This window comes from Notamacropus eugenii, chromosome 3, assembly GCF_028372415.1.
Source record: "Notamacropus eugenii isolate mMacEug1 chromosome 3, mMacEug1.pri_v2, whole genome shotgun sequence".
Taxonomy (NCBI): Eukaryota; Metazoa; Chordata; class Mammalia; order Diprotodontia; family Macropodidae; genus Notamacropus; species Notamacropus eugenii.
The window spans coordinates 395691898-395705955 of NC_092874.1; the positions used below are offsets into that span (position 1 = coordinate 395691898).

At 36.9% G+C, this 14058-nt stretch overlaps 2 protein-coding genes across 7 annotated transcripts in view; both read right to left on the reverse strand.

The window, feature by feature from the left end:
- The window catches only part of LOC140497194 (radial spoke head 10 homolog B-like), a 59333-nt gene extending 49849 nt beyond the window's left edge, over nt 1-9484 (reverse strand). For 3 of the 4 annotated variants that reach the window (XR_011964566.1, XM_072597832.1, XM_072597830.1), the window contains exons 1-4: nt 9404-9484; nt 4821-5156; nt 4121-4196; nt 943-1011 (exon numbers count right to left, since the gene is read on the reverse strand). Coding sequence is in view for 3 of the 4 variants with exons in the window: in XM_072597832.1 (XP_072453933.1) it covers nt 943-1011; nt 4121-4196; nt 4821-5062 (387 nt within the window). In the remaining variant the exon portion in view is untranslated. Of the gene's footprint in view, nt 1-942; nt 1012-4120; nt 4197-4820; nt 5157-9205 lie in introns of all 4 variants that reach the window. The other variant, XM_072597831.1, reaches the window with a different exon arrangement.
- Nucleotides 9485-12218: 2734 nt separating this feature from the next.
- PMS2 (PMS1 homolog 2, mismatch repair system component) overlaps nt 12219-14058 on the reverse strand; it is a 40444-nt gene continuing 38604 nt past the window's right edge. For 2 of the 3 annotated variants that reach the window (XM_072597840.1, XM_072597839.1), the window contains exon 15: nt 12219-12618. In XM_072597840.1, the coding sequence (XP_072453941.1) occupies nt 12475-12618 (144 nt within the window). In that variant the 3' untranslated portion in view covers nt 12219-12474. The remainder of the gene's footprint in view (nt 12619-14058) is intronic. The other variant, XR_011964569.1, reaches the window with a different exon arrangement.

The following is a 14058-nucleotide window of genomic DNA, read 5'->3' on the forward strand; positions in this document are numbered from 1 at the left end:
GAGAAGGAATTTAGTAGGCTTCTGTGCTACCACAATTAGTTAAATTCTTTGAATGTTGATAAAATTCACTAGTAAATCTATCTGGTCTTAGTTTTTTTTTTTCTACTAAGACTTCATGGCTTTTTCAGCATCATTTTCTGAGATTGGATTACTTATATTCTCCTTTCTTGTGTTGCTGTCTCTGTGTTTTATATTTTTGCAAATATTCACTATTTATCAGTTTTGTTGGTGTATAGGAAATAATTTGTATAATTTCCTTTATTTGCTCTGCATTTATTGCAAACCCTCCTTTCTAATTTTTCCTTGTCAATTTGATTTTCCTCTTTTTATCGGCTTAGCTCATTATTCATCTTTTTTGTGTGTTTTTCCAAAAAGCTACTAGTTTTACATATCAATTTAATGGCTTATTTTTGTTTTCCATTCTATTGCTGTTTTGATTTTTGTGTTTTTGTGTTTAGTTAGGGTTTTTTTATTTGTTGCTTTTCTAGTTTTTCTAATTTATTGATATGTCCTTTTTCTTTTTGGTTGACAAAAGTGTCTAGAAATAAATGTTTTCCTCAAGAGAAAAGAAATAGGAACTAGAACCAGAAGGATCCATAGATGGGGAGACAGAAGTTCAACAAGATTAGGTAACTTTCCTAAGGGCACATGAGACCCAACTAAAGTTAGGATTTGAACTCAGCTCTTTCGCCTCCTACTCAACTATTTGTTCCATTACAGAGTACTGGAATTGTGCTCCAGGACTCTATTACATCTCAGTTTTATGGTTTTGAATTACCTTCCTCCCTATACTACTTTCTTGATCTACAAAAACAATTTCCTTCATGTAAAAAAGTACTTTTGAATCTTCATAACTTTGGGGTTAAAAATGCAAAATGCAGAAATGTTATTTGATATGATGCTAAGAAAAATACAGTTCAGGACCATAATTATCTGTTTTACCTCATATTTTAATCCATCAGCCCAGATATAAGTTCCTTGTCCATGCATGAGTCCTTCTGAAAACATACCCTTCAAAATGGAAAAACAAACCAAGAAATATTATTACCTAGTTTTCTTGTTTTAAGCTACAACTCTGCTCCGTAGGTTTCATTTTTATAATGTTAAACATTTTCCCTTTCCTAATCATCCTGTAATTTCAACATTTCAAAAACTTTTGATCCTGCATTTCACACCTTAATATTTATTTAAACTAAGTCCTCATTGAATCACTTTTCTAAAGGTTGGGAGTAAAATGACTGAATTTGTAAAATTTAACCACCAAAAAAATGTTCCTTTCCCTCCCCCCCCCCCTTATTACATAGATTAGAAGTAGCTCAGAAAAGTGAGGAGTGGAGGGAGAGCGACATGAGAAAATGGGTCTATATAACTTGCTAAATCTAGTTTATTTTTTGTTACTTAAAATAATTTTGAAGGAGTCATCATAAACTTGTGAACAAAAAAAATTGTGTACATATCTGTAATTCTATATTTATAACAGCAACCAAAGATTAAGAAGAAAGCTCATGAGGGAGTACGAGTGATTCTTCCCCTCAAGCCAGCTGGTCTCCTTCATTCAGGATTGGCCTTTAAGTTTGCCCACAGTGTCCTGGTTGTCAGAGAAGCTCAGCTGGAATTCCAACTGTGGCCTTTGGTGAGTGTGCCTAAAATCCCCAGGGTGTGCAGCAAGCATCAGCCTCACAAAGTGCTGCAGTACAGGAAAAGTAAAGGCACTCACTACACTAGGATGAGAAGCAGACTGGCTCTGGTGGTTGGAGGCCAAAATAAGATCATACTGAAGCTCAGATGTGTGTGGAGCCCAAATGCAGGTCTAAAAGGATGGTAGCCAATAAGAGATGTTAGTATTTTTAACTGGGAGGAGATAAGAAAAGGGCCAAGGGATCAAATTCTGAGTTTCATTTTTATTTTTCTTAATAAAGGGGGGAGCATTAAATTACATACATGCTTTCCTATTTGCTGTTTTGGAAAAAAAAAGGCTTGAGTAGATCATGTCCCATACCATATGAAGCTTTTCTCATGCAGGAAAAGTATTGTAACTTTAATCAGATAGGTAATTAGATTTCTTTGTTTTTTTCTGAAGATTCTGTTATTCAGAAAGTTCAATTAGTTGGGGGGTGGGAAGGACTTTGGCTGTTAATACTGTGTTTAAATAGTTACTGACAGCTTGGGTCCCTAAGGCAAACTGTGGGTGGCAATTAGAAATACAAAATGTAATCAGGGGGAGCCCCCACATGTAGGAAAGCCCACCAGTGGCAAGGCTGTCTGTTGTGTGGCTCAAAGGGAGGCCTAGCCTCTTCTCCCCCAAGCCTTTGGAAAAGGGATACTTATATACCTTCCAGGAGGGAAATAGGAAGTTGGGGCAGGGGGCCATTCTGCTCTCCTCAGAGAGGGGGAGTGCCAGGCTAGAATTATATATATATATATATATATATATATATATATATATATATATATATATATATATATGTATCCATCTGTTCTTCCTGACTCCAAGTCCAGCATTCTATTCACTATTTCTCAATGACAGATAAACAAAAGCATTGTAGCAGCCCAGATGAGATTATACTTCACCTTTTATCATAAGAATTTTCAGTATTTCGGTAACAAAATTCCCTTGAATAAAATCCAAGATGGACCTAATTCCTACTATTTGCCTTTCTGCTCTACAGCCAACAAGGAGATTCTAGGATACATAGTACAGTTATTACTAGGATGCTGGCAAATGTGGAAGGGTTGATTGTAAATCTGAGCTGGTGATTCACATGGTGTGAATGAATGTAGTATGAATGAATGAAGTAATGAAACTAGTTATCTATGAAGCATTTGGAAGTTTAATTACTATACTGAGACTATACTGAGAAATGCAAATCTTTTATGCAAAACTATCCTATGTCATTTTCTTTTTGGTAAGAATTTTGCACATCAGCTTAAGACTGATAAGCAACAAAACAACTGACACATTGTCCACAGGAGTATTCTAGGAACTAAAAAGTATCAAAGTAAAAAAACAAAACCAAACACGTAACCCAACAAAACAAGAACTGGAAGACAGTGCTTCTATTCTCATGACATGAATTTCAAAGAACTAAGCAACGAAGGAGTTCTCTAAATTTCTCACAAAGATCCAAGTAGTAATGAGAGGCATATAATCACATAGAAATTGGAATATAAGAGAATTAATTGTTTTGTTAGGTTTTGAGTTCAAACTCAACAGGACTAATGACAAAGCGTAAAGTTTAAAAACTAAGAACTATTAATGAACAAAGATCCTCCCTATTTTAACACATATCCTTTTTCATTTTGAAAGATCCAAATGAATCTGCAGTTACCCATTTGAACATATGCTGAGGAAATCAGTCACAATTAAATTTAAATGGTCAAGCCCAAATGCCTGTAGTCATGAAGTCATGTGTCAAACATTACCAATTTTTTTTGTTTTAGGCTTTAAAATTTATTTCAAGGATATTTCTGTTTCTTATTTCTCTGTGTTTTCTGAAATACCCCCCACAAATGCTTATCAAATACCCTTTAATATGTGCCATTAATATCAGTGGGAAAGTTGACTGGAAGAGCTAAAGTAACATTGTATCCAGCTGAACTCATGCAAACCATGTAATGAGCTCCAACTTTAAAGAAATAAGCTTCAGAAAAAGAATACATAAAAGATAGACATAGCTAAGCAACTCTGGGATGTATAAGAGAAAATCATTTCCTTAGCATCTCTGTAACTGATGCATCCTGTAGGTGCTTTAAATGAAGTCAGACTTCTCTAAATAGTTTACATAATATTAATGCAATGCTACTTTCAGCAGGGTACAAAAGCTCTGATAATAGACAAGAGTGTTAAACTATACATTGTTGAGAAATGTTCAAAGATAATTAAGAAAGAAAAAACAGTTTAAAATCCAAAGTACTGGATTACTTGTTACTGGTTACATGAAGGTGTATTTTGCCTTTGAAAACTGAAAGCAACGTGAAGTGCAGTCAGTGTATTTCTGGGAATCAGTTACCTAACTGATTTAGAAAACACTTAGTACTTAACCTTGTTAAAAAGACAAGTCTCCTAAGTATAGCACTCCAGTTCCCCCCAAATGGATATAATTCAAAATTCACAACTCACTCTATATTCTCCTCCTCCCTCAAAGTAGGCCACACCTTCTCCCTCATACAGTCCACGGACTTTTTCACCTTCATAGCTGACAAAGGGTATAAGCAAATGGAAATGACACAGATTTTAAAAACATGCAATTAATACCAAGTATCAACAATAAAAATTAGTACCTATCAAAAATGATTCATTCCATAGGTGGAATTTTGCTACATAAATGTAACTACCTAATTCAGAAATTCTGACAATCAGAACAGCCCCTTAAGTCACCTACTGCTGTTGTCTTCCTTTTTCTGTATTTCCACTAACACTATTCTGTGTCACACTTAGATTACTATACCAGGTCAACTGGCCTCCTTGCTTACTTCAAATCATCTTGAACAGTATTTCCTGATTAATCAACCTAAAATAACGCTTTCATTAGGTTGCTCTCTTACTCATGAACTTAGATCCCTACTGTCTCCCCATCACACTAATTTCCACTTCTATGACTTTGGTCATGCTGTTTCTAACTCCTTTCATTCTCGCATTTCTATTCTCTCCTCCTTGCTACCTATGTATTCAAATCCTACCTGAGTATAAGACCAGGGCAAGACTCATCATTGTTCCCTAGCTACTTCAGCTTACAGTGATCTCTGACATCAATTTTGAATATTAACCTCTGCCCTAGCAGGGATCCTTACTACAGATAGCTCACTGGAGGTAAAGTCACCTTAAAACGATCAGTTTGGTGAGAATAGGCTCTTCATAATATTGAGGTATCTCTCCTTGTGTGTCTTCTGGCTTCTCTTCTTTGACTGACAGAACTTCAGGCTCTGGGATGACAGGAATTGTCTCCTGCTTTGGAACATTGGAATCTTGTTTGGACATATCAGTGGGTTGGTCAGACAGAGGAGAAGGAGACCGGGCAGATTTATCTGCCTTTTTGTCTGCTTTTTTCTTTTCTTTTGCCATGGTCTTTGAATAGTCTTTAAAGTTTTAACTTTTAGAACATATGTATTTCTTTGGCTGAGAGTTGATTGTACTTTGGAGCACTGATGAATTTTACCTGGAAAACATTAAATGTTTCACAATTCATGGAAATAATAACTTCTCTCTAAATTAGACTTTAAGCTTTAATATATATATATATATATATATATATATATAGGGGCATCATCTATCATCACCATCATCATTGTTTCATTCTCCTAGAAATTATCTAAAAGTTAATCCAAACTTGTGGACATTTTAACACTTTCAGAGGGAGAGAACATCCTTATTTTACAAATGTGAAGGTTGTACTATTATAAATGAATGAATGAAAAAGTACTTAATAAGGGCTTACTACGTGCAAAGTAGGGGCAGCTAGGTGGTGCAGTGGATAGAGCAATGAATGGCCCTGGAGTCAGGAAGATCTGAATTCAAATCTAGCCTCAGACACTTACTAGCCGTGTGACCTAGGCATGTCACTTAAACCCTATTTGCCTCAGTTTCTCATCTGTAAAATGGGGACATACTGAAGAAGGAAAGGGCAAACCACTGCAGTATCTTTACCAAGAAAACCCCATGGACAATATCATTGGACATGATTGAACAAGTGAACAACAAAAATGTGCAAAGCAAATACAGCCCCTACTCTCAAGGTCACATTCTAAAAGACAACATGTGCAGGAATGTGTGTCTGTGTCATATAGATATGTGTGTTATATGAGTTTCATTATATATGTAATATATGTACTGCAGACACAAATACATAATGTATAAGTAATATATAAATACATGTGTGATAGTTGTATCAGCAAGGACCTTGACATATACAGGAGGGACTGCTGTACAGGTTCTTAGATCTGCTTTTCTAAAAGGAAAGCAGCTTTTGAGGTGTCGACAATCTACTTCAATCAAGCACAAATATCATTCACTTAGTTCAGGGGAAAAAGTCAGCACTCTAAACTTCAGAGAAAAATACAGAGAAACAAAGATCAACCAACAGACAGGGCTTCCACCTGTCTAACTGTAAGCAATACATACATCAGAGATCAACAAACAGATAACTGTCTGACCCTACATACATATTTACCAGAGAGAGAAGCACCACCATCTGAGTTTTCAAAGCCGGGGGGCTCCTTAGCAGCTGCCTAGAGTCTCTTCTGGCCAAACACTTCTAATGAGTAAGCCCCGAAATAAAACCTCACCTCAGAGTATTGATACATTTTTCAGAGCCATAGGACATCATAATCCTTGAGAACCAATGCCTCATTAACAAAACATGTGGGCCTTCCTACAAATCTCCCTTAATCAATCCCCCTTTAATGGGCAGGCCGTTAATGGTTGGGGAAGATTTTTAATCTCATTAGCATTACATTAGTATGTGTATTATTGTGTATGTAATATATATAATATACAATGATATGTATGTGTGTATAATACACAATAATATATAACATGTAATAATGTATGTATAATAGATATTACCACATGTATATGTATGTATATATATGTGTATGTAACACACAAACGGCTAGGTGGCATAGTGAATAGAGTGCCAGTCTTGGAGTCAGGAAGGCTTGAAATCAAATCTGGCCTCAGAACTTCCTAGCTGTGTGACCCTGGGCAAGTCACTTAATCCTGTTTGCTTCAGTTTTTTCATTTGCAAAATGAACTGGAGAAATAAGTGGCAAACCACTCCAGTATCTTTTCAAGAAAATCCCTCTGGGGTCACAAAGAGTTGGACACAGCTGAAAAAGACTAAACAAACAATATAATACACAGACACAACGACACACACATATATATGGTTATTATATATTTCACAGACACACACACTAACATATGTTGTCTTCCTTTTAGAATGTGAAGTTGAGAGTTGGTACTGTCTTTGCTTTGAACACAGTAAGCCCTTAATAAGTGTTTTTTAATTCATTCATTCATACTACAGCCTTCAAATTAAATAAGGGCACTCCCTCTGAAAGTGTTGAAATACCCCTACATGTATATATATGCACGTTTACTCACATACAAATATACACACAAACTGTTATAGAAATGTGTCAGTGGAAATGTGAATTTTTAAGTTAGAAGAGGAAAATTAGCTGTTTCACTGAATAGTAAATATGTGTGTATACATATTGTATTGCAAAGGATGCTCCTAAATGATCATTTCAATTAGGAATATCCATAAATCACCATCACAAAAATGTAGTTTGCATATTCTTATCCATCTCAGTGTTTCCAAGGCCATCACTTTAGTCACTCAAGAGGAGCCCTGAGTCCATGCCATAGGAACTGTGAATGTTTAATCTAGAGAAGAAAAGACTGAGGGAGTGCATAACAGCCATCTTCAGGTATTTGATGGGCTGTCGTGTGGAAGAGATTAGGTTTGCTCTGTTTGCTCTAGAGGGCAGAGAGACAATAGATGTAGGCTTCGTTATTCTTGGTGTCAAGAAAAACTTACCAATAATTAGAGCTAACTTTCTGTGGGGCAGGTAGGTAGTGCAGTGGGAGAACACTAGGTCTGGAAGTCAGGAAAACTCATCTTCTTAAGTTTAAAAGTGTATCTTTGACAAGAAAATGAGATCACAAAGAATTGGACATGAATGAGAAAAAGACTGAACTGAACTTTTTTTGATAGTGAAGAACTAGAAATGAAGTAAATGATTCTAAATTGGGTAATGACTAAACAGATTGTAGTAAACTAATGTACTAGGTTATATTATTGTTCTGCAAGAAAAAAACAATTATGAAAATGCAAATGACTTATTTCATAGTAAAGGGGAACGGGCAAAGAGAGCCATATATAGAATGACACCAAAAATAAGGGAGTGGTGGTAGTGGCTGGAGATTGGACAAGGAGGGCTTAGTCCTGGGATCATGTGAATTAGAACACCAAAAAAACCTGAAAGTGATTATCATGGAATTATAATGACCTGTACCTAATTTCAGAGAAAAGATAAGAGAATGTAATTTCTCTTCCTTTGAAGAGGTAGGGGATTTGGGTGTGGAACGTAGCATATTCTTTTTCAGGCTTTGTTTACATGCTGCTTAGTTTTGCTGAACTGCTTTTCCCCCTCTAATATTCTTACAAAGGATGGTTTACTGTTGGAGGGAAGAGGAAGGAATATCTTCAGAAATCAGAGTGATATAAAGCTATTTCCAAAATACTCTGGCAGATTTGTATGAAGAGTGAAGTAAAGAGAACCAACTGAATTTGTAATACAATTATAAAGGCAAGCAATTTTGAAAGACTTAAGAACTCAACCAATCACCATTGCAAAAGATGATGCTGTCCCCTTTCTGACAGTGAAGTAACTACATGGAGCAGTTCATAGAGATCGAACATTTCGTAGACTCAGGAGGGTGCAAGTTTAAATCCAGTCTCAAACATTTACCATTTGTGTGACCCTGGCAAAGTCCCTTAACTTCTGCCTGCCTCAGTTTCCTCATCTGTAAAATGGGGATAACTGCACCTACCTCCCAAGGTTGTTGTGAAGAGAAAATGAGATATTTGTGAAACGTGTTTTATAAATGCTAGCTACTATTACTATTATCATTATTATTGTTATGGACTCCACGCAGAATGAGAGGCACATTTTTGGTCTTGGCCATTGTGGGAATTTGTTTTGCTTGACTATGAATATGTTACAAGATTTTTTGTTATGTTTTTCCTTTTTTTTCCCATTGAGAGGGGAGGCATGTGGGAGAAAAAACAAGTTTGTTATTGAAAAAAATTTTAAGTAATATTAATATAGCTAAATATAAGAAAAATTAAAATGGCAACAATTATTAAAATAATTAATTCATGGTACGGGGAGCTCCTGATACTGATAAAATTTAAGGTCCTACAAAAAATATGAAAATATCTTTTGAAAAATAGCTACCTAGAAATCCAATCTCTTTTTAATGGTATCAACTCTACATCAAATGAATACTGCTAATACAATTTAATTAATTACTTAAATTAAAAAATAGGCAATTAGCTCTGTCTATGTAAGGGCAGCCTCCCTCTCACTCGGAGGTCTTGCACCACAGGATGGATGACCACCTCACTAGGACGTTATGGGGAAGTTACGTAGCCTGAGTGCCTTCTGGCATGGGTGGACACGTGGCCTCTGTGCTCACCTTCAAGTTCTAGAAGTGGAAGGAGGATGCGCGTCTGCGCTGCCGCACTGTGCGGTGTCGGCGGGCACACCGGCAGGGGAATGTGCCATCTATCCGTCAGCCCTCCTCCTACAGCTATCTTCCCAGACCCAGACCACCTGCCTCGTCTACAGCCTAGTTGTCTGTGGGCCCCGGAATAAGCATGGCGAATAACAATACCATTTTAAATCCTTTGGAGAAACAATCCTGGGGTCTCAGGTTCTAGGAATTACCTCCCGGCTGGTGAAGCGTCCGGTCTCTAGGAAACCGTCGTCAAGGAGCCACAACACTCCTAGAGGGACCGCCAGTCCCTCTTAAAGGGACCCTTTCTTTAGTAAGAGGATTTTAAATGGACCATCCTTTTTCATAAAGGGTTTTTAAAGGAACTGACTCCTTTAATAAGGAGCTCTTAAATTGATCCCCGCCCCCTTAAAAGGTACAGCCTTCAGTTGCCATCCTCCCTAGCTGGCTTTTAACTTGTAAACAGCTGTCCAGGGTCTTAGAAAAAGTTCTAAAATTTCCCCAGCTGGAATGGTGAAAATTGGTTTCAGTATTAATCTGATGTAGAGTCGATACTATTAAAAAGAAATTTGATTTCTAGGCAACTATTTTTTCAAAAGATATTTTCATATTTTTGGTAGGACCTTAGATTTTTCTCAGTACCAGGAGATCCCTATACCAATACAGATCAGCCTCTGCCCTGAAGCTTACTCTTAGAGTTGCCTGGGAATGTAGAGAGAGGAAGGACTAAGTGCCTTTCTGTGATAGAAGTAAAACTAGAATTCAGGTCTTCTTTATTCCGAAGACAATTTGATCCTACACCACTCTGCCACTCAATAATTAAACTATGCCAAAATTTGTCCATGCCTAAATAAATGTTTTTATCATTTTGATTTCCAAAACATTTCCATCCTACATTCAGTTGAGAAAATAAATTCTTGGTCTGCCTGCTTGGAAAGATTTCACTCTTTTTTTAATCAAATAATGCCCAGCGTATGCTGATCCAGATATAAAGAGAGAAGTTATGTTTCCCCAGGCAAAACTTTTTCTTGGAAAAAAGGAAAAATGACTGTTTTTATTGAGTTGGCAATGACCTAACTTGCAACTTTTATGTAACCCATTGTGAGGCATTAGGTTTAGAGGCAGAAGACCTGGGTTTGAGTCAGGGAATACATCTCTCTGAAGCCATAGAAAGGCATTAACTTCTCAGAACCTGTTCCTCAATTTGGAAACTGGAGTATGCTACCACCTTGTATTGTTAATGTATTTTTGCATAATGGGAAGATCTTTCCCATCCATTAATAGGGCCATGTGACCTGCTTAAGCCACATGGGAGCCTGAGTCACATGAGTTTGTGGGGGGAGGAGCTTGTTGAATGGGTGGAGAAGAGCATAGAGGAAGGAGGTCACAGAAGTTAAAGCTGAGGCAGAGAGAGGAAGCAGGCATCCAGCTGTGGGTGTTCCTTTGTTGAGAAGGTCCTAGAATGGGGAAGACTTGGGGATAGTGGTGCCCCCTACATTGTTATTGTGTATAGATTTCTTTGTTGCTATGAAGAATTTGGCTTTCTGGTGTTGGGATTCAGCTTTCTGGTGTACAAACCAGTGTTTTGGTTCTGTCTTCCATGTGGAGAAGTCTGTTATATTTTTCAATTCAGAATTTAGCTGCTGTAGGTGCTATGAATATTGCATTGGCACCACACACCTATATTACCAACCTTAAACTTTTTAAAGGATCCAATTGGATAACTTACGGAAAGCACCCTGTAATTGTGAAGCAGTATATAAATTTAACTCATTACTATTGGCATTGTGGTACCAGGGACAGGAAGGCTATGGCCCAAAGGGGAACTTACCAGTATTGCTTGCCAAAAGCTGCCTTTTCTCCTTTGGGTTTACTAGCTACATTTCTTACTGAAAGAATAAGCCTTAAGCCCAATTCACTCTGGAGCTCATAGATTATACAGTAGGTCTCCGCCCACCTAGCACAGAATGAATGTAATTACTAACGAGTAACTGTTTCTCTTTTACCCAGGAACCCTTAAGGTCTTCCCCTCCCAATTTGATTTTTTGGTTTTTTTTCCTTTTCTTTTAGTAAGAGGCCATCCCTCAAGTTAAAGAGGCCTATTCATTGAATGGGTGCATATCACTCAAAATGAGAATCTGATAACACCTTAGCCTGAAATGGCCAAGGTCCCACATCGTACCCTGGGCCATTTCCAGTCATCCTCATGAATATCTGGTCACTGGACCCAGATGGCTCTGGAGGAGAAAGTGAGGCTGATGACCTTGCACAGCCTTCCCTCCTCACTCAAATAAAAGTCAAGTGCAAGTCATGTCATCATCTTGATATCACGGTCCTCTTGGAGAATGAAGCACAAACACAATTATTGGTATTGGTGGGCTCAGTGACAGAAAAAAAAGAATGGCCCAAAAAGGAAATTTCCATATTGTGTAAGTACTATAGGAGACTTTAATAAATACTGTGGTATGGGTGAAAAAAAAACATTCACTTTGTTATTGTTAGCAATATATTCTACATATTTCATAAGATCTGTCAGTTTTGTGCAAACTCTTTAAAGGAAAATAATTGTAAAATTTAAAAATATAATTGGCTAGCAATTCTGTGGTGATCCAAAATGAGTGAAGAAGGTCTGTAGTAGATTTTTTCCCCTTTATTTGATAGCTACTTTGATGGCTACCCAATCTATCCATTTTTATTTTCATTCTGGCAAAATTCAAATGAGATGAAATCTGTATTTGCATTAACACTGTGGACCCATGATTAAAAATCTCTAGAATTTTAATATCATGGAAATAAAACCATAGCATAATGGAGATAACAGGGAAATTGAAACTGTTAATTTTTTTATTTCATTCAGCTAGGAGACCTATTCTTAGAGCAAACCATAATTCGGAAGTTCTTGAAATTGGTTTAGACAGTAATGCTTAAAGTACAAACTAAATATATTTTCTGTGAAGAATGTGTGAATTCAAGCTTATATAACTTCTAAACATGCTTTTTATTTCTCAAAATATGTTTTGGGCTGTACATATATATATATTTTAAAAAATCAGTAAGAACAAGAAATTTTACAAGCAGAGTTAAAGAGATATTTTAAATATACATGGAAAATAATGTAACAATTTTTAAAACAAAAAAGGTTACTTAAATTTTTGCTTTCAAAATTATGAAAATCCATGATAAAATCTTCAAGTCTACAAAATGAGAATAATTTTATGTACAATTATTCATTAGTCTTGAGAAATGATGTTTAAGCTAGCTATATGCCTCATAGTTGGTCTTCCATGGGGGCAATTCCAGGGATGTTCAATCTCACCCATATGAGTGATCAGTTTCTTCATTTCATTCTTGTTAAGAGCAGTTCCAATCATGACCTGAGTTCAAAACACACAAAAAAGTATTAATTTAATTTAATTTTTCTTTTAACTGTGAATAGCACCTATTTAAAAGTAGCCTTTCCCCCATTATAATATTAGGAAAAATGTTATCAATAAGCATTTATTAAGCCCCCACAATATGCCAGGCACTGTGAGAAGTGCTGAAGATACAGAATAAGGCAAAACCAGGCCCTGCCATCAAGAAAGCTCACATTCTAATGGAGGAGACAGTAAATAAATATAGATAGGGATTGGATTGGAACTGTACCTACAATTTCACTGATATAGGGAACTCCTGGATGAGAATCATTTCTTCCATATCATAGACTAGGGGAAAGAAGAAAGTGAGGGATGATGTCAAAGGGTTTTGAGATAAAGGTGAGAAAAGGAAGTTTGTAATAAATAGCCTCAATTTTCACAATAAGGCAACAAATAAGCTTCTCAGCTGAGTGACACAGAGAGGGAAGTATAAGATGCTTAAGCAGAAAAGCAGTTTGGAATAGTTTCCATGAGGAGTAAGACAGGGAATTAGGGAGGAAGAAAGGATTACCAATTTATAAGCAGATGATCAATTGAACCACTATGAAAAATGTCTAAGTATATGAAGAGTTCAGTATTATAATAAAACTTAACGTCATCCCTTTGTTTACTGATAATCAACAAACCTCTAAGAATGACCTCTCATGTACTGTGCATATAGGCCACCCCAATAAAACTGCTCTGATCTGCTTGGAAATCTTGCCATCTGCCCTGCCACTGCTTGCCTCTCTTTATGAAGAATCTGCACCAGGACTTTCAGAGACCTTGATACTCCTTTTCCTTCACTGCTCTACCCTGAGGAAATTATTCAACTTGGGACTCAATCTGTCTGGATTGGAGAGGACATCAATCCTTACTTCAGCTCTCTGTACCTAGCTGATCCCAGACTATGGGACCTATCTAGATATTCAACCTATCTAGATATCTATCAGGATACTAGAACGTAGCCAGCACGGGCATTTTACCATATGCTGCACTGCAGTACTTTTATATGCGCCATACCCTCCCCTGGATTGTGTTTTTCTCTGTCTTGATCAAATAATAATCAAATCAGTGTCAGCTTGGATTATGGACAGCCTACTTCTCTGTTTCTACTCAGTATCTTTCTGACTATCTAGATTAAAGCTCCCTTCCCTGGCCATCTCTTCCCATTTATACAGTGATGCAACAGAAAGAGTACTGGGTCTGAAGTTAGGAAGACTTGAGTTTAACTTCATCCTCAAGCACTTACCAGCTGTGTGACTCTAGGCAAGTCACCTAAACCTCTGTTTCTTCCACTCTAGAATAAGGATAATAATAGCACTACCTCCCAGGCTTGTCATGAGGATCAAAGCAGATAATATCTGTAAAAATCATTTAGTACAGTACTGGGCATCCCAGAACCTGCTAGCAGAATGC